The following is a 20,549-nucleotide window of genomic DNA, read 5'->3' as shown; positions in this document are numbered from 1 at the left end:
CTTTCCCTAAGCAACAGAAGACACACTTTTTTATCTGGACACATACAGCAGGTGGGGTACCTAACATTCAGGTACTGGAACTGCAGTTGGAGCCTAATTGAACGTGCTGCTACATTCCCTGTTTTCTTTTGAAATTAGAACCTAACTGAATCTTCACCTGAGATGGATTCTCTCCATCTCATCACAGATACTAGCATTTTCTTTATCAGCCAAGGATTTGCAAGTCCTGCCAGTTTTCCGTAAGCTTTGTGATTTTGATGCACTGCTTAGACCAGCAGTGGGTAGACTGATGTGACACTCATGGTATTCAGTTTCAAGAGCCTTCCTCTTTTCATTCTGGTTCCAGTAAAAACATGAAAATATAAACCTCAGAAGTTTATAACACTTATATCAGAAAGGACAGAACACAAAAAAAGCCCCAAGCCAACCCTACCAGTATTTATCACTCACACAGCTTCATAAAGCTCATTCAGCACACTTGACACCTCTGCAAGAATAAGAGGATCCAAACAGTGTTTCTGTATGTAATAGGTCCAACCAGACAGTTTTCCTCCTTGCTGGTGCAGCTGCACATCCCACATGCAGTGGATGTTCCATAGGGTGGGTAATTTTCAGTCACTCCCCCATGAAGACACGTAGGAAGACTTTGATTTTTTTTTTTTTTTTTAATATCTTCCCTACCCCCCCAGTCTGTACTAGCTTAAGTGTGGGCAGTCAGGATGTGAATTAGAGATGTGTAAACATGGAGCTAAACATAAAGCTCAGACATTGCTTGTTGCAATCGGGTTGGATAGATGTGCCAGACTTGGGGACAAAACTTCAGTCTACAGTGAGGCCTAAGTTAGTTTGCTCTTACCTGTTTTTGTTGCACTGTAAATGTTTTCAATGGGGAAGACAGTGCCCAGTCCATAGAGAAGCACTTTCGCGAGAGCTGGTATAAGCTGAGTTGTGGTGACCAACACATTCACACAGTTAGGCCTAGAAAATAAAAGTTAGTAGAAGTGGCAATCTGAGTCTCTCTCCTTTACTCTAGACTGAAAGATGGCAGGAAGCAAAGCTTTCTTGCGACTGGAAGTTCCCAAGCCACTGGGACATTATGTGGCTAGAGGCAGATTATGTGAGTACTGGTAATGTCTCTTTATCAACTTAGTAGAATGAAAGAAAACGATAAAACAAACTATCAGCAGTGATGCAGCCTTACTGCACGCATGCCAGGATCCATTTTGAAGGAATTTAACCACCATGTTGTAATGTCCATGCTGGGCTCTTTGAGCGAACATATTCAGGGACAGAAAGGCCCTTTTCTCTCTTTCCTACTCTCTTGTAAATCTGCTCACATGAGAAGTGTGCCACAGATGAGGTAGCCAAGGAAAGGCAAGAAAAAGGACTGTTTTTTCTTTTGCTCAGTTCATCATCTCAAGCTCACCCCAACCCTTGATAATACAAGTCTGGCAAACATGTGCAGACTGGCCTCCCACAGGTTTGGCCAGCAAAGTCCTATAAATGTGTCTCGATTTGTTTAGAAGGGGGGAAAAAGGGGAAGCAAAGGAGATCCTGGATCAAGCCTTTAGGCAATTCTTTAAGCTGTTCTTACCGGGAATGTATCAAATTCAGCGCCTTCAGAGCATGTGTGAGCCAGAGATCAGTCAGCGCTTCAAGTTCTGCTCTTAACTGCAGCCAGGTTTCCCTCTTAGGAGCTCCTATTAAACCTGTAAGCAGGGGAAGCATCTTTGCAGAAACACAGAAAGGGAGTTGCATGGCTTTGTATGTAGAATGCCAAAGGTCTCCTGTCTGTGTCCTGCACCCTGTCTCTCCCACCACCCTTCTCTTGGCCCTGGTGCAGGCTGCTTCCCTTTGCCTGCTGCCATGTCACTCCAAGGCTCTCCCCTGAGGTACATGAGGCCCAGCTGCAGCACACCCCTACGCTACTGCAGCTCAGCTTCCTTCCCCTCCAGGGGAATGGTATCAGTCACCCGCAGGCTGCAGGACCTCATTAAAACACCTTTCTTGGAGTTAGCATAAAGCTTGCATGGGAAGTGAGCAAGACGACAAAAGAGCTGTGTATAGTGGGTCTGAGCTGAGAGACATCTGAAGCCAAGATGGTTTTGTTTCTCTATACACCATTTCCAGTACATGCGGATAGGCTATTCCTCCAAGCAAAAAAGGTTGTGGTGATACTCTGGAGTTTTGCTTTTCTCTCCTTCTAGTCAGAGACCTGGCACTGATGTTCTAAAAGGGAAGCAGAGCAGCCTGTTGGAAGAACTGTCTGGAACTAGCTGAGGTGAAGGAACCTAGGGCATCCTGGTAGCTGGTGGTATTATTTTGGAGGAGTTAAAAACAAGTAGTTATCATAAGACAATGCCTTCAGACAGAGATCAGCCATATGTTCTGTAGAAAAAAAAGCATATTTAGTTTTGAACTCTTTGCTTGCTTAGTAAACATTTTTGAAAACTGGAGAATGCAGCTTTCCTGCCAAAGAAATTACAAAATAAAGCCCCACACCTGGACTTGAGTCCTTCTCAAACCACTAAACCAAGTATTTTAGCCTATCTTCTGCAAGTCCTTATTTAGAACCTTATTTAAGGATGACTGATGAAACACTTGCTCAGCTCACTGTGAAGTATTCTTACCATGATGCTCTCTACATTTCCTCCATAGATGCCCCTAGCAGGGTCAGAAATGTTTGGGAAGATGAAAGGCATGCTTGTTGCCTGGCCACAGACACTTACCCCCTACATTGTTTTTGTAGGTGTTGTACATCTCTTTCACCCGACGGTAGCGGAATGCTAATTTCCTCATCCAGTCAACTCCCCCATGAACACCCGAGCCCAGACACAGATTTGCACTAGCAGTTGAACTGTGAAAGCCATCCGCAGAGAAGTTATATGTGCTGGGAAAGGGAGGAGGGAAGGGGAGAGGTGAGTATAACCACAGTCTATACAGTGCCAGCAGGGAGTGGGAACAATTGAAAAGAAATGTGGAGACAAGTGGCAGCAGAGATACATGCAGGACACGCTGTACAGAACTGGAGTTCATCTCTAGCATGGTTACTAGCATAGATTTAAAAAACATTCTTACTGTAAACACTGTAACACAGGTTACTCAGCACTCCCTGCCATTTCTGAGGTTTTCTGGACTACAAAACATCTGACTGTCCTCAGGTCACTGAAACTCCTCATCTGCCTCTCATCCAGGCTGCTAAGGTTAACTGCACAAATACTCAAATCCTAAAGGAAAAAATTCTGGTGTTACCTTTCTGGCTGCTTGTCTGTATTATTAAACAAGCTCTGAACACACACTAGATAAAGAAAAAAAATAAGTTAACTAAAGGAGCCTCAACTGCCTGCAAGATGTAAACTTTGTTGGTTTTATTTTTTCCAACAGAGTTAATATTTCAAAGCAACTCTAGAGTAATTACCACAATGTATTGGTGGCAAGTGACAGTTCCACAAACACCTTAAGCAGGCAGTTTCTCTGCAGAAAGGAATCCTGCCTTCTACCAGGCATTTGTTCCTGTTTTCAGCACTCCTAAATGTTCCTTTCTTTGTACTAGCACAAGCATCTCTTCAGCACTGAGATGAATCAGTGCTGATCAGGGAACTGTTCCAGTTAAAAAATATACAGCTTTAAAAAAAACCCCCACAAAGTTGCTTTTCAGCTGGATCAGTTCCCTGGTTTCAGGGGGTGAGGGGAGCATGGAAAGAGGCCGTACCAGTCATGTCATCTTAAAATGTTTGCAGGATGATAGCATCAGGACGGATTTCACAGTTTGAGTAGGTCTCAGGCTGAGCTGCGATGGAAGAGGACAGTCACAGCTCATGGGGGGCACAGTTGGCTGGATCAGCTCACAGACCCAGCATATTTGGACCAACTCAGTTTGAACCACAGCAAGGGAAGGGACAGAACAGACCTACCCTTCTCAGCTGCAGCCTGAAGTTAGCCCAGCTTATAGTGCTTCTGACACCTCAAGAAGTCAGTGCTTGTGTATTCACATGCTGGTTTACAGCACACCAATTTCCCCTTCCCCTTTCTAAAAAAATCTTTCAAGTGTTCTCTGCAGAAGGAAAAGTCTCTTCCGTAAAACACCTTCATTGTTTTCTGTGCTGTTTCTGCACCAATTTCTCATAATAACCAGTCATAAACACACAAATTATAAAGCTCTATATGAGTTCTGCATATTTCATTCCTGTGACAATTACCCTGACTCTGCAGGCAACACTTCGGGAAAGGCAGATCTAATTGTACAGAAGTAGTTTTTATGTACATATCTAACTTATATAGATGATGATAATAATGTTTGGTGCAGTTTTGGTACAAGTTTCTACCAGTGACAAGCCTCTGGCATGCCAAGGTCTACCACAAGCCTCACTACTAAGCCCATTCATTACAAATTGGGCAGTAGAAAACCTTTCAATCTGGTTTCAGTTAGCCAACTGGCTGGCCAAATCATATCAGGAACTAGTGTAGTCTGACTAGCATTGAACCTAATTTTAGATATATTTTCCAGAATGGTCCAAAGCTCAGTATAATCAGGGCTTGACAGTAGGCACAGGCATATTAATGTGAGAAAGGGGACTCTGTGCTTCTGTGGGCTTAATAAATGCAGACAACATGGAGCCAGGGAGGGGAGCGGGCACATGGCTAAGAATGTTATTTTACATCATTGACCAGCCCCCTGCTATTTTCAAACAGCTGGGGACTACCTGACCTGCAGCTTCCAGCCTGGAGATCCCGTACCTTAGATCTTGACCGTTATCATCTGATGATACATCATCTATGTGGATCTGGTCACAGTCCTGAGAAGTGTATGGACAAAAATACAGCAGTAAGTCAAAATCTTTTCCAAAGTATTTAAAGAGTGTAATGAAAAATTACTTTAAGGGTAACATTAAGGAGATAAAAATCTTACATATTGCTAGTATTGTCTGGCATAGTCTAGTCACTTAATTGGTAGGAACAAGTATCACATAACACTTGCACACAATATAAACAGACAGAGCGTGTGTGTGATCTGCTGTTTTCTAAGGGCACAACAGCTCTTGAATAACACAGTAAGTGAAATTCCTTCCTATGCAGACAGGAGGGAAACAGATGCTTGTGTTTTAGCCAGGAAAACTGTGTTTTTTAAACTTTGTATGCATGATAAGGCAGAGAGTTGGCAGTGTCTCTCCCTGTGAGAATACTGCTTTGGACAGGAGGTGTATGCCCACATAATTACAAGGGGAGAAGATCTGTCCCAAAGAAATTTCCAGAGATGCTTGTCCTGCTAGTGTTTTCCCAGTTCGTTCTGAGGGGGTTGAGCACATCCCTTTGATGTGCAGGGAAGCTGGGCTGAAGCACTGAAGGTGGCACTCTTTCATAGCCCCCTGACACAGACAGAGTTACGGAATAATGTGCGTCAGTAATGAGGAAATCTATGCACAGGAAATTTAACCAGAATATATACTTGGACCTCAGCCTGCACGAAGTATGTGCTCTAGATCTTATCTTCCAAAATTCTTCACTGTTTCAATGGTGGAGGCCCTGCCTCAAAAATTTCAGAAATGTTACTTCTTTGGTTTCTTTCCTAGTGTTAGCATTAAGATAAGAAAGAGAAAAATCAAGAAGCTTCTCCCACCACCTTAAATCTCCTTTCTTCATGACCCTTGCAGTTAAGGACAAAACAGAAAGCCTTCAAGCTGATGAACACTATCTTATGTTCTCGTTGATTTTTCAACAGAGGTAAAAGCACTTGGTACAACAGGACTCCGAAGCCAGAACAACTGCAGCTAACCAAGGTACAGTTATTCTTCACCACTTCAGTATTCTGTAAACCACAGAATTTGTCTTACCTTCCTTACACAATTGTGAGTTTCATGAATTACTTTAAACTAACCCCTTTCAAAAAAAGAAAAAAAATCCCCAAACAAGTAACAAAACTTGCTATCAATGGCAAAATGCCACAGATAGCTCTTGTCCATAATCCTGAGATTTTCTGCAGCATTTATTTTAGCTAATTCTCAAAAAGGCATATGATTTTATCTTGTTCTCTTATCAACCTATCACTGGGTGTATATTTCTGTATATAATGGGAGCCAAGCAGCTGAATAGCACATCTCTGCTGGCACCTCTTTCTCCCTTTTATGGGGTAGAGACCCCCATAATTTTTTAAGCCCCCCTCCCAATAGCTGTTATGAGCCATGCTGGGATAATATTGATGGAGCCCACTCCAGTTGTATGACACAGGGCTTTAAGTCAGGGGAAAGGTATTTGTGGAGGGCTCTGTTTTTCTCATTTGCGAATGAATTGTTCTGTACACTGAAGTGTGACAACAGTAGCTATCACGTTTCTAACTTAATAAAATACCATGACACTTGGTGAGACGCTACCTCATAGTCCACCGGCTGAGCCTATCATGTTACTGGGTGAAACACAGGGAAGCTGGTTAAAGCAAGAATGTGGACCATGTTTTACTACTTGGTTATGAGACTAATTTTTCATTCTTGCAGAATTTCCTTGAAATCTCAGTGAGGAGGGAATCAAGGCAGGATATCTGGGCTGCTGAAAAGGAAAGTCCAGATTGTTCGAATGAAGTCTGTAATGGGGACATATCCCAGTTTTTACCTCTGCTCACTTTTTAAAGTGATACTCTAGGATCTCAGAGGCATATGATATGTGGCACGTACAGCCTGTAACTGAGTCAAACATGTAAGACCTCTGTCAACCCTCACAACTCTGGGAACTGAACTGTTTTTACTGTTGTGGTATCTGTAGGTCAGTCTGTGCTACCCAACCTGCCTCCAGGTGGGACCAGACCCTTGTACCCACGTATAAAGGAACCTGGGCTAAGGCAGCTTTGAAATGGTACTGCAGGCTTGGAAAAAGCCTCTGCTGGCTCCTTGTGAAATACAAGCTGTCTCAGGATGTATGGAGAAGCTCCTGTTATCACTTATGCTCCCTCTGAATGCTCTCAAGGTATGTCTTAAGCATGTATGAAAACAACTTATGAATGCACAGGTTGTCTATTTCTGCATCAGGACTGTGTTAAATATTTTTAAACATCTTGTGGATTCATTGATCAGTCAAGCTTGTATCCCTCATTAGGCAGGGGGTTAACAGTTCCCAGAACACAAAACCTCCAGGGCTGGCTCTGAAAGGCAGCAACTTGTAAACAACCTAATCCCCTTGTTTGTTAATTCCTCATCCCCTTGTGAGTTGTCTGTCCTTAATACCTGTTTTCCAGAGTGCTAGACAATTATATCTCCAGAGGGACTGGGGGTGGAAGGTACTATTATTTAGCCATTGTTGCACTGTGAACAAAAGGCATCTGGGAAAAAAGCACAACCCTGGAAAGCCCAGAGTTCGTATTTTAACTTCACTGTGATCTGTAACCTTAGGCAACTACTTTTCTCCTTGATTTCCCAAAAAGGGAACAGAGAGTGAGAGTACCTCCTTTCAAGTGAATGTTTACTCATATATTCTGCAGTGTGATCAGAGCCCTTTGTACACACCACCTTGTATGGCCTATACTTGCAGACTGTAGGGATTTAATCTGCCTGTACTGTTGCAACTACAAGCAGAGATGATGTGGTCAACAGGCATGTAAGTGCTACAAGAGTGGATGAATAAGTGTGGCAAAACCACGCTTGTATGCCTTCAACACGTGGCTCAGCAAACACAGGCCTTGCTTGACTGGGTTGTGCTGCTAACAACCTGCAGAACAGGGCAACGCTTGTGTCACTGCATGCCCTGGAAGTGCGACACACTGGCTGCCCTTGATCAAGGTTTGGTGCCTTGATTCTCTGCCATGGGGCAGGCACACCACTAAGCTGTGCTTCGGCAAGCATCAACTTCCCACCCTGCCCTAAATCAGCTGGAAAAAAGTCCAGCTACTAAGCTGTACAACTTAAAGAGTTAACTCGCTGACAGAGAATCCCCTTCTGTAAAAAGACCAGGAGTGTTTGGTAGGAGTCTAGGTCTAAGGTTTCTGCAGTCCCCTACCTGCCCTGGGGACCAGTGGTCAGCCTCCCTCTGTTCAACTAGCCTGACGTTTGGGGTGACTCGAAAGGGAAATTGGCCTCTACTAGGCTGCAGAACTAAGACAGGATGGGTTGAAGCAGGTTATCTGAATGGATCTGCTGGTTCGCTTTTCATGTGTCCAAGATTCCCCCTCCTGAGCATAGCAGGAAAATGCATCCAATGTATCCAGGAAACAGTTGCCTGAATCCTTGCCAGGAAAACCCTGAAAACACATAAAGCCCTGGCTAACAATGGGGTCTCAGAATAACATTTTTTGATAGAAGAAAGGGAGTATTCCAGTTCAGGCTCCTCACTCAGACTTTGAAGCCCATTTTTTGCTAGGATGGGAAGTCACGTCTTCAGCAGACTAAGGAGGATCACACAAACACTAGTAAGAGCTGTGCAAATCTTGCTGTTATCTATGGACAAATGTTTCACCCTCATCAGGCACTTTCTGGGAATGCTTCAAAAGGGCTTTACACCCTGGCGCACCTTCTGCTCTACACAGCACTGAAAACTGCAGCCAGCAAAATAAACCATTCCCCCATGCTAAAGTAAGGTACTAATTGATTTCCTTGTCCAACCTGGCTCTCGGGCAAGGATGGGTGACATTTCCTCCACTTGTCCCCTTGCTTCTGCTGCCAGGACCAAGGCCAGCTGTGCTCTGGTTGGTTCAGCCTGCTGGCCCCCAGAAAGCTGGCACTTGGCTATGGATTTGTGCCAGAGAAATATTTTGCTATGTTTAGCATTTTCTATTAAGAGTACTCTTGCTTTGGTCTTGAACGGGGCAACTATCCTACCGTTTCCTCACTTTCTTTCACCTTGCCCCGATACAGAAAATGGTCAGAAATGGTTTCAGCCCCATGCCAGTTTAGCTTATTTTGTCTTGTACAGGCCAGTGTTATACCACATGATGGTGCTAATGTATATGGTAATGTTTGTGGGTCTGAATCAGCTCCTGTGCTTGTTTTTTATCAATTTCTTTTTTCAAGAATATCATACACTGCATTTTTTTTGAATTCTAACACTTGGTGATGTACGATCCTTAAAGATCACTTTGTGAATACTCAAACCTGACTTTTATTTATCATCCGAAATGAAATTGTAGGATGGTTAATGAACAGAGATGGATGACTCTTGTTGCAAATTCTTCCAAACCAAAACGGCTTTTTCTGTAAAATGAAATTTTCTAAAAAGCATTTACTTCTTTTGAATTCTATCTCATCCCTCATTTTTCTCATTGAAAAAGCTCAGCTAAAACCAAACCACCTTGGTTTGGCTTGAAAAAAAACTTTGGTTTGTTTAATTTATCAAGCATGTGTGAAAAGGTAAAACTGAAACTTTTCAATAGAAAATACTCTTCTCTTTCCAGCTACCTGGTCCATACATCATCATTTAGAACACTTAGCATTTTTATCTTAGTGCTGGACCTAAGATAAAATTGTCTCACAATGCTGTCTGTTTGCTTGTTTCTGCTCTGACTAGCTGGAACACGACTTGTTTTCAAAAGTTTTTAATGTTTTTCAAGTTTTTGAGCCATCCAGGTCCAGCAGCGAGTTGTTCTCACCTTTAGGTGCCTATGTTGTCCCTATACACCCCATGGCAAGTCCATTAAGGCTATACTGATTCACTCATTCAGCTGCCAACTTTGTGTTTCTCAATTTTTACTAAAAGCAGGTGGGCTGATATGATAGCCTAGGAAATCAGCAAAAATTGCTTCTCTCTTCTCATGCAGCAACAAAATAGTAACATAAATGTTATTTATCATGTTTGTAGCCCAAACTACTTAGAGACAATCTGCCTTAATATTTTACTGAACAGTCATGCAGCACCTGGCTCTCTTCCTGTGTTGGAGATGGAGCCCAGGTATTTTCCAGAAGGTTCTGATTTCTATCTGAAGACAGAGTGCTAAACTTTAGCTCTTCACTGGACTAGTTCTTACTCAGTTACATAGTCCTCCTGGAATAAGAGTCCCATATCTGAGGGATTTCTGTTTAGCTTTTGCTTCCTTAATGTCTAGAAACCACAAAAGGAAAAAAACACAGCATACTAATTTTTATAATTAAAAACTTTGCTCTACCATAGTGGCTGAAGAATTTGAGAGGTCATGCAAGACAAAACTGACCTAAAGACTCTGCTTCCAGAAGCTAAAGCTGTTACTGACTGATAAATATGCAGAATTTGACTGAGGCCAGACAATTTGCTACTTCATTTCATGTTTTAAGAGTGGTAAGTGAAGCAAGAAGAAAACTTAATTTTAAAATGATTTGCCAACTTATATTCTTGCAAAAGTCTAGATAGGCAGAGAGTTTCTGGAGGGTGGCTTTATGCAGGACATGGAGCTTCGTTGCACTACATGTTGAGATCTGATGGGTGAAAAGTGCTGGTCGCTTATTAAATACTACCACTACTTATATAGCACACTGGACTCATAAACAGCAGCTCTCTTTTTTTTTTTTCTTACAGAAGGATTTTTTCACTTTGCACTTTCCATACCCTCATCACCAACTCCTTCTTTGAAAAAAGCTGAAAGAGGAAAAATCTGTCAGTTCAGGTGCTACCCGCTACTTGTCTTTGAAAGGAAGTAAAAATTCTCAGCAAGTGAAACCTCAGATTTTAAGGAGACAGGTGGCAGGAAAGGATGTACCTCCTGTAATGCAGAGGACTACAGTGCAATTAAGCAGTGAAGGAACCAGAAGCTCTCACTGAACTCATTGGGCACAGGAAAAGTTCTCTCACTTCATCTGACACAGAAACAAATTATTCCTTGTTCAAGTAAAGATAATGACCACAGAATTCTGACGAGCAATGCCATTCCTCCAAGCAGTATTCTGACTCCAAGGTGTCCACAGCACAAACCCCACCTTACTCACTTTATATGTGACTCATTCAGATTGCTTCTACTGATTGCAAGTGCAAACAACTCTTCATCAGTGTTGTTGCAGATGAAACAGACTGTTTCTAAGCTCATGACAGAATTCTGCTAGCATCACTTTGCTTGAATTTTATTGTATATTCAAAAGGATTTTAGCTTTGTGTAAGGCATAGTCAGATCTAACCATGACACAAACAGGAAGGATTCTTCCTCTTGGTCTTTTATGTTGAAACTCCCATAGTTTCATCCTGCAGTGGGCCTGAGCTTGACCTCCTGCTCTGTCTGTGTGAGCAAACAGCTTCCTCAAGAAGAGAGAACATCTTTGAAACCTCTGCATTGGCTCACAGCTAATTGCTACCCGCCCCATAGGATCTATGCTCATTTAGCTTAATAAAATTATTAGATAGCAAATTTCAGGAGAAGCGGCAGCCATGTCCTCATTATTAGATTTAGTAAAACTGCCAAAAGCCATCATTGTTACTGTGTATTTAGAAAAAAAATCCTTAACAGAATGAAGATGTCAAAGGGACACAGTAAAGTATGCTTCCAATAAGACATGTAAGGCCCACTTCTTTGGGGTCAAAAATGAAAGTTTCTTGGCCAGAAAAACAAGAAATGTTTGTAGCCCAGATGCAAATGATTAGAAAAAGAAACGTTAAATAAAATAAGCAGCTACATACCTCCAGGTCATTAAAGAACAGATGTGTATCTGCAAGGTTGAAGATCATTTCTTCCATCATAAGACCTATCCGCACAGACGTTGTAGTGTCCTGTTAGGGGAAAATCAAGGTTTTTTTCCATTCACTTTTTTTTTTGGGGGTGGAGCGGGGCGGGGCGGGGATGTGAGGGTGGGAGATCTTAGAGCAAACATAGGATCTACACATTCCTGTTTTAAGATATGTTCATTGAAATAATTTTATTTCCCAAGTGTATCTTAACATAATTTTCCCATCCTTTCTCTTGCTCTTCTAGATAATCAAATTCTGTTCTCTGAAGGATGTCTATGGCTTGCCTTGACGAATAATAGCCCACACACTTCAGATGATATATAACAAGAACCTTTAAACACCTGAGACTATGTAAGAATTCCTTCAGTAGGTTAGACCAAAAATGAATTTCCAATAGCATCATTAGTGAATGCTTAGGGGATAGTTATGAGGAGTACACAGAGGGTGACTCCATCCTTCAAACCAGCCATAGAAGGTCAGCATTATTCTCTTTTAATGTCAAACAGCACCTTGGTGAGCAAAATCTGAAAGCAGAACCCAGGAACTCAAACATAAATTTGAGTCCCTTTCTCTAGAAGGTGCAATCCATGTGTCTCAGAATGCCTGGCTTAGGCCTTTACTGCCAGGCTAACTCAGGTGACCAGCACAGAACAGGACAGAAAGGCAGGCATGTTGTTCCCACTTCAAAACAAAGCATGTGATACAGTGTCTACTGTCCTCGGCAGCACATGTACACCTGGGCAGGAGATGCAAGAGCAGCTACACTACTGCAAAGCTCTTCCATCCCCATTGAAGCTGCCTACTTATTTAACAGCATCAGCAGAGTTAAAACAATCCCGTTCTACCATGCAAACCCAGTTATAGCATGATAAAACACTTGTCCAAGAATGACTATTCCTGCTCAGGACAGAGCATGCTCTGCAGTGGTAGAGTATGCCTGCAGAGCTAACTGTAGTCATAATAGCAGTTACAACTGAATAACTACTAAGGACAAAACAAGACAAAACACAGCACATTAAAATGCTGGATGGGTTCATGTGTCATTCCAGCTAGTGTTAGATATGCACCCGATGCTCCTGTCTGCAGGGCTGGCTCACTGTGACAGTTTGCTGATTCTGCTGTTGTCTTGTACCAGCAGCCCACTGCCTAGCCGGGTGTGGGTCTAACTCGGCCCTTCCCTGAGACAGTCCCAAACTGCTTCCTGAAAGGGAGGGACATCATGCAGAAGCTCTGGCTGCCTGCAGCATTTTTAAACCACGCTTTTTTAACGATCCTGAGAATGCGAAAATGCACATGACAGCATCTCTAAAATGGCTTCTACACGTTCTTAAGCACATCTGAACTTTCTCACATCTAGATCCTGCTTGTACCAACATCAGTGGCAAAACCTTAAGTAAATTACCCTGGAGAAGGACTACACTACCTGCAGCTCCACTTCAGTGCATTTAGTTCATTTGTTTTAGAATATTAATGGTTTTCCCTGCCCCTTGCTACCCAGCTGAGACACCACAACTGCCTGTGAGAGGGCTGTCACTTCATTTCCCCACCAAGTCACCAAGTGCAAGCTTAAATCAGCCCAACCTGATGGGGCTGACTCTGCTTGGCCAGAGAAGCCATCCACGGACAATCCTGTGTGGCAGGAGTGACTGACACTTTCGGCTGAGCCATTTCGCTCTGGCTTGGAGGACTACATTAACAGCTGACTGCACGTGCGCAGCAGACCCACTCGGTCCTCCAAGCTGCCCCTTGGATGGGGGATGGCAGCCATAGGGCTTCTACAGCTCTTGGCTTACTGCTTCAAAGCTGCCCAGTGGGCACTGGATACAGCCTCTGCAGATCTGTTACTCTGAAACACAACCAAGTGACCTGCTGTACCCAGCCTGGTGCATTGCAATACTAAATGAATCTCAGTCGCTTTTCCACGTGTCTCATGCATAAAGTCAACCATCCCTCCAAACAACTGACCTTGTTCCTAAACCCACAGCAAAAGCATAGAAACGCACTGATGCAAACAAGGTGGCCAGCACAACATTTTCTTATTCATTAAATACGTCAAAAACACAAGCAAAAATAATCTCCTGTTAATTTGCCTGTTCCAACCAAACAACAACAGACAACTGGAAAAAAAAATCCAGCATTCCCACAACAGGCTTTTTTTTTTTTTTTTGTAATTCATCTTCATTAGGAGAGGGATCTCTCATCTCTATGTTTATGTGGGTGGTTTTCCTCCACTAAGTTACAAGCCATACTAAACCAGGGCAGATTTATATGTAGTCTTTGCTCTAATTTTCTGCAGATTTCTGTGGAGACATGTTATTGTATGACAGGACAGTAATGAATTAGTTGAGGAGCTCTAACAGAGAGCACAATGTTTGGAGGATGAGTACATTTCAATCAACCTTTGCGGCAGATGCTGTTGACATGGATGGTGTATTACACACTAACCTAATTATTACGCATTCTTGGTGTAGTTCTCTTTAATTAGAGCAGAATGGCTGTGGTTTCAGCTGTGTGTGTGACTCACAAGCATTGTGCCCATCTAAAGAAAAGCTCTGTCACTCATGTTTAAACATGCTTGTTGCTGTCCCAGAAAGAAGGGCACTTTCTCCTCTGGGCAAAAAGTAAACTTCAACAGACTTGCCTTAAACATGTCGCTGATTTTAAACCCCAAACCTGCTCCCCTGATGAGGCACAGGGACACAGGCATCATCAGGGCATCTGATTGTGGCCCCATACAAACAGCACTGAATCAAATTTTACTGCCCAGGTCTAGTTACATGGGGGAATTGTTTTGAGAAAATATGCTGCTAGGAAGAAATTGTTTTGTAAAATAGTTTTTAATGAAGCAATTTATTTTTATACATTTCAAGGATCATTAGCCTTTAAAACTCTTTCAGGAAATCTCATTGGTTGGTATCTGTCATTTAGCCTCTAAGTTTTGTCTTTAGCTTTATCAAGTATTAATCACTAGTAGGGAGTAGGAAACATGTCCACAGTGTATGAAGTTACCTTCTCTTAAACTAAACAATATGGAAATTAAACTGTATATGAGAAGGAAAAAAATCTTTCTCTTGAGATAAGAATATGATGGAATGAAAATAAAACAGAAAAATGCACTTTACCACCCAGAGGGGAAGTCATTTAGGGAAATGATTTGGCATCACTGCTTTCACAGTATGGACATTTCCTCTATAGCAAGGCATGCTTCCAAGTCTTAAAGAGGCTGATAAAGTTAAAAGGCAAATCAGCTCTCCCAGTATGATATAGGTGTCTAGAGGCACTAGGCCAAGGTTCCACTGGCAGTTATTTATTTGCATCTAGAAGCATTAGTCCCAGACTTGAATCCCACTGTGCTAGAGGTTGTACCCACACAGAGAGGAAAGACACAGTCACTACAGCTTTCAATTCAGGTATGAATAAACAGGAGAATCAGACTGATGGGAAAGAGCCAAAGAGAGATAGGTGCATCAATCAACGTGTTGTCCAAATCCTCTGTACAGTGTGTAAATAATCTGAAAGAGAATTATGGAATTTATCTGAAGATGTTAGTGGAGAGCTCTTCCTAAGCATAGAAACCCTATACCACTAAAGGATACCTCTATGCTGCAGGGTATGCCTTGGTGGACTGCTAATGCTTATGTTAGAGTAGTGTGAGTTTAGCAGAGCAATATAAAGTTGCATTCTTACCAATGATCCCTGCTAACATGTCCTTCCACAGCAAAAGTGCACCCTGGAGCCCTGGGAACAAGCTTCCTAGGTAACAGATCCAGCCGATGTTTTCTGATGCATATGAAGTCGAAGGAAGAATGGACCACAGACAGTTTGCAATCAAATCTCCTCCAGGAACCACTTGTTACAGTGAAAACAGATTAATGTAAACTCAACCCTGAGTGCTTGTTTAGTAATTTGAGAAGAGCAAGGTCCTACCCCTCTGCTAATCTACGAGTCATGCTTTCACAAACAAGGACAATGAGAGGCAGGGATAGAAAAAGGGCAATAAGCTCCTTTTGTAAATAAAACCTCCAGGAGCATAGCATATCCCTATATGCCTCACCTCTGCCATGCACCACTGTTGGCGCTTCCTTCAGGGTTGAAATTAAACAGCCCCGCAAATTACTTTTGGTGCTTCGCTCTGGTGCTCAGACACGACAGACCAGGCACTCCTGAGCCTCCAACACACAGCTTTAACAGGCTTCTTCACATCGGTTGGGGGAAATAAGCACCAGGGGAGTAGTGGTCATTTTGAAGTATTCATTCTCGAAGAGATTGATATTCCCCCTCCTCAATACACCTTTCACTCCCACTTTTAATGAACCATAGTAGTAGTTTCACAGCTGCCCATTTCTGCTCAGTGCACATACTGAAGGAACTGAGAGGTAACAAGCCTCCATTTCCTACTACTCCTTCATAAACACTTAAAGGATCAAAATATACAAAGAGTAAGATAAGCCCTTTTTTAACATTTTGGATGAAAAATGTTTGCCCTAAAGAGCATCCTTGGACATGTGTCTCTGCTGTTTCTGTCACAGCTGTGACTTTCAGCCATAGGATCTCTGAGTTGGAAGGGACCTTTAAAGGCCATCTAGTCAAACCTCCCTGCAGTGAGCAGCGATATCTTCAATGGCCACACCTTGTGAGCAAGGTAATTTCCACTATAAGTGAGGCATTGCCAACTTGTTTTGGGGTAATTTTGCTGCCCGTTCAGCAGATAGTCCTACTAGAGGAAAACAAGGGCAACAGAAGCCCGTGAAACATGCTGCAGAGGAAGACAAAAGTGTCCATTCATCAAGGGGAATGTTTTCTTTCATATCTCAATGGCATGAGTTGACACATTTGCTCTGAATATTGCTTTTATGTTGTCTAGATGCATGCACTGTTCCTAATCCTTGATCTAGTTCTGCACATTTGAAGTGAACTGCATTTTAAAATTACAATTTGAGTTCAATTATGTCCTCCAAGCTAGTAACGCCTTGCTTAAAATTAATTTCTGTTGCTGTTTTCATTTTGTCCTTTCATTTTGAGTAATAGGATGACAGAAGATGGATAAAAGGAGCTTGTTGAACAGCCTTCACTCTGTCTTTGCTTAAAGATGATTTCCATAAAAACTGGAGATGAGCAAAGAACAAATACTTCCCTATTACAGCACTGGGTTAAAGTGGAACGTTAGGTCTGCTCACTCCGTGTGAAACTCCAACGAGCCTGTCTTTAGCAAAGCAAAGGGAATGCAGAATCTGTAGGCATACCCAAATTAGCTGTAAGCTACCAAATGTGGGTACAAATAGTTGTAAGTGTGTTGCAGCATGCACTATGTAGGTCCCTAGAGCCTTTTTCAGGAGCTAACCGACACAGAAGCCTGCACTGCCATATCTTCACTACTAAAGGCACTGGCATTACCTACACAAAAGCCCATGCACATAGCAGCTACACTTCAAATGGCACCATCAGCATCCTCCCAAATGGCTCTGTACTAAAGCCTTCTTACCACTGCTCTCCTAAAACACTGAGATTGATTTTTTCATAAAATGCTTATACTTGTCCTAGAGTATGCATTAAAAAGAGATGTATTTGTTAGCACCTGCAGCTACTACCAATCCAGTTGGCTGCATGTCCACAGCCACCTCTCCCCTCCTGTACACTGTAATTTTGAAGAGAGAAGCAGACTTAATCTCTGGCAATCTCTCAAGTGCAAGTCACTCTCGCCTCCGATCCTGGCTCCAAAACCCATTCCAAGCCTCTGCCTTGCAGGTACCCTGTTCAAACTTGCAGGCCATTAGCAAAGGGGCAAAGCTGGCTCCTTTGAGACAAAAGGTAACAAATCAGCTTGTTGTCTGTCTCTGCTTCTATTTAGCAATGTGCCAATTAACCTGACATTCAAAATGTTAGGACAAAGTAATTCTGACCGTGGATCTTGGATTCAGACCTCTCCCCCAGCCCCCACTTAAAAAAAAATAAAATAAAGCCCTAGTATTTAAAACTAATCAGTCTCTTTAAATCCTTGCCAAATACCTGTTTATGCCGTGAGCAAATAATTACTTTTCTACAAGGAAGAAAGTATTAATTAAGAGTATTCATCAGACTCCTATTCTATAGGGTTTATCTGCCACAGGTGTCAGCCAGAGGTGAGAGATGGATTAGTATACAATCAAGGGCTTTCTAAGTTAAATCTCCACCTTGTGGTTAGCTGTTAATAATGAAGTTGTCACCAAAAGAAAGAATTTAATAGTTTTAATTGGGTTTAATTACTTGGAAACTCCTGGGAAATGGACTGGTTTGATTGTAGTATAATAACAACAACAACAACAAGAAGAAAGATAAAAATGCCTGGGTCCCTTGTTTGAACAAAACAAGTCTGTGAGAATAATCAATTCTTTGGTTGTAACATTTTATACCTTGTTCAGAATTTGAGACATGAACAAGGCTGTCCTATAATAATGGGAAATTCACCATGTCCATCAGTTCTAGTTCAAGTAAGTCCATGTCTTTTTGAGGAAGAGAACACATTTAGCTCTTTTACTACACTTAAGTAACTTAGCTTGCAATTTTATCTTTTTAATAGATACAGGCTACAGCTAGACGTAGCTTCTCAGAGCATTTCAAGTGAGAGAGTGGATATTTGTGAGAAAAGTTAAGTAATCTAAGTAGCTCAGGAGCTGAAACCCACTTTCAGAAGTGACTTCAGTGACTTCACTTCAGACTTTCTAGAAAAGGATTCTCCTTTTTCAAATAGCATCATCCAGCTTTCTCATTTTCAGGCTCTAAACTTTTTTCTCCAAAAATGAAGACATATTGTTTTACCTAAACATTGATATATCCAGGTTTATTAGACAATCTACTGAATTTAAATGAATAAAGTTTAAAAAATAAAAAATTAAATGTGATAATATGAAAATATAACATAATATAAAAATAATGTTATATTTTAAAATAAATTTAAAAAATAAATGTGAAGTCATTACAGTGTGACCTTGTGAAAAGTCCATGCTAGACAGAAAGGAAATATAATTTAATCCCTCTTCTCCAGTACCTTTTTATATTCACCCTTGCTGTGACTTGAGAGGTGCTTCCAAAGTATTGCTTATTATTTACTGAATAATACTGGCACGCATCTGTTCAGAAATGGTTGGGGACTACACCTTGGAAATTATTCCAATAAGCAAATGGGCATGTCAGTCACTAAATCCTCACACTCAAGACTACACGGAGGTTGAAAAGGTTCTTCGCCCTCACTAAATGAACTATGCTTAGGGACAAGCAGTACTGACTACACTCATTTATCCAGGGTCTGAACCCGTGAGTTCTGAAATATATTCCAGTCCTGTGGGAATACTGTACTTAAATACAGGTTAAAAGCTGGACCATAATGCTTGAGAACAAATGGAAATTATTTTTATTTAGTAATACAAAAGGTTCATGACCAAAAATCTACAAATAATTCTTTTTACTATACAGGGCATAAATGTCAAATGTATTGGGATATCTAACATGGGTAACGTATTGGTCAAATGAGGGAGTGGAACTTAAACCAAATAGGTCCTCATTCCCTTCCCTTCCTCACAGGAAAATCACTGCATTTCTATATGTAATCCCTTGATAGCTCCGTGAAAAATACAAAACTCCTGGAAAACTTGGTGGAAATACACCACAGCGTGTAATCCTCAGCACAACTGCATATTTTGCACATGCAACTTCCTAACAAAAGTTATGTCCCTATGTTTTTTTAAAACTATTTTTCCCTTAAAAAAAATCAAGTCACGATTCAATGACACTGGAAAGCAAGTTCCCTTTGCTCATGCTTGTTTGACAATCCAGTGTTGTTTCTGATATATATTTTATGTCAAAAATAATCCTTTAATACTTCCAAATGCCAGACGTTCACTTTGCTTAGAAAACCCTCTGCTCACCTAAGCTCTAGTACAAAAGGTTACATCTACATGAGCTCAGAGCATCTCCTGTGCCCACCATCTAAGCTGCTGTGGATCTGGTATTGCTGTTTCTGCTGCAGCTTCTCATCAACCAGTACAGATGATAAACACAGATGTTTGCTCCTGAAATACACATTTGAAATAATCAAATGGCTGGAATTATTTACTCTCTTCTCTCCAATAGTGAACTAATAATTGATATAGCAGCATGTCTAAAGTAACAGACTTTTTTATTACCTGCAGTGATTGAATGCTTTTTTAATTTAACTTAAAAAGGCATTAAATACAAGGTTTAGTCTCCAGTGGGTAAAAAAAAAATCTCCAACTTCCTCAGAAAATCCTTTCCAAATTGTATTCATCTTGACTTAATCCATGATCTACTGAGTGAATTAGGCTCTATTTGTTTTGAAAATCTATTTTATGGAGTTCCAAGGACTGTGTTTTCCTTAGGAAGGACTTACTCTGCCTTTCTGACCAGGATGCCTGCTAGCAGCCCTCAGCATAGGCCTCTGCAGGTTTTTAATGTCCCAAGGTGCCCCACACATATGACTAACAAAATGTAAATAAACACAGCTGAGCCAGTAAGAAATTGGAAGGTTTTCTCATTAAAGAAATAAAATAAACAGATGTCCTTAAGCACTTTGGCTCATGTTTGTCAAAGGAATGGAAAACTCTCAGATGTTTGAACAGCAGTAGTGATATAAGGCCACATCTCAAGCAAGAGAAGAAGAAAAAAAGCGACACCATGGCACTTAGAATTAACTAATAGTTCTCAAGGGAGGGCGCTTTTGATTTGAACCTTAGCAACTTCTACAAATAGTTTTTAACAGCTGAGCAATAAAATGGGGTTTTATTCCTTCTCAGTTTGTAAAGTAGTAAAGGACAGATTCGGCCATTAGGAGCATGAATCACCATCGTATTTGATTAAATCCCTGTGGCGTTTCAATCAGGTCCTGGTTTTAGGGTCTTGTGAGAGAACAAAGCAGGGAAAAGCACAAGCTACTTGAAGCATTCAATGAAAGCAGA

The 20,549-nt window shown here is 41.5% G+C and overlaps 1 protein-coding gene across 1 annotated transcript in view; it reads right to left on the bottom strand.

Annotated features, from left to right (window-relative positions):
- EYA2 (EYA transcriptional coactivator and phosphatase 2) overlaps positions 1-20,549 on the bottom strand; it is a 59,466-nt gene that overhangs the window by 4,563 nt on the left and 34,354 nt on the right. The window contains exons 9-14 of the mRNA XM_010286140.1: positions 11,554-11,643; positions 4,738-4,796; positions 2,730-2,890; positions 1,595-1,709; positions 857-978; positions 1-6 (exon numbers count right to left, since the gene is read on the bottom strand). The exon at positions 1-6 is cut by the window's left edge and continues 107 nt beyond it. Of these exons, the coding sequence (XP_010284442.1) occupies positions 1-6; positions 857-978; positions 1,595-1,709; positions 2,730-2,890; positions 4,738-4,796; positions 11,554-11,643 (553 nt within the window). The remainder of the gene's footprint in view (positions 7-856; positions 979-1,594; positions 1,710-2,729; positions 2,891-4,737; positions 4,797-11,553; positions 11,644-20,549) is intronic.

Source organism: Phaethon lepturus, unplaced genomic scaffold (genome assembly GCF_000687285.1).
Source record: "Phaethon lepturus isolate BGI_N335 unplaced genomic scaffold, ASM68728v1 scaffold52130, whole genome shotgun sequence".
In the NCBI taxonomy this organism is placed as follows: Eukaryota; Metazoa; Chordata; class Aves; order Phaethontiformes; family Phaethontidae; genus Phaethon; species Phaethon lepturus.
Note: the sequence above shows the minus strand (reverse complement) of the source record. Positions and strands in the feature narration are given on the sequence as shown.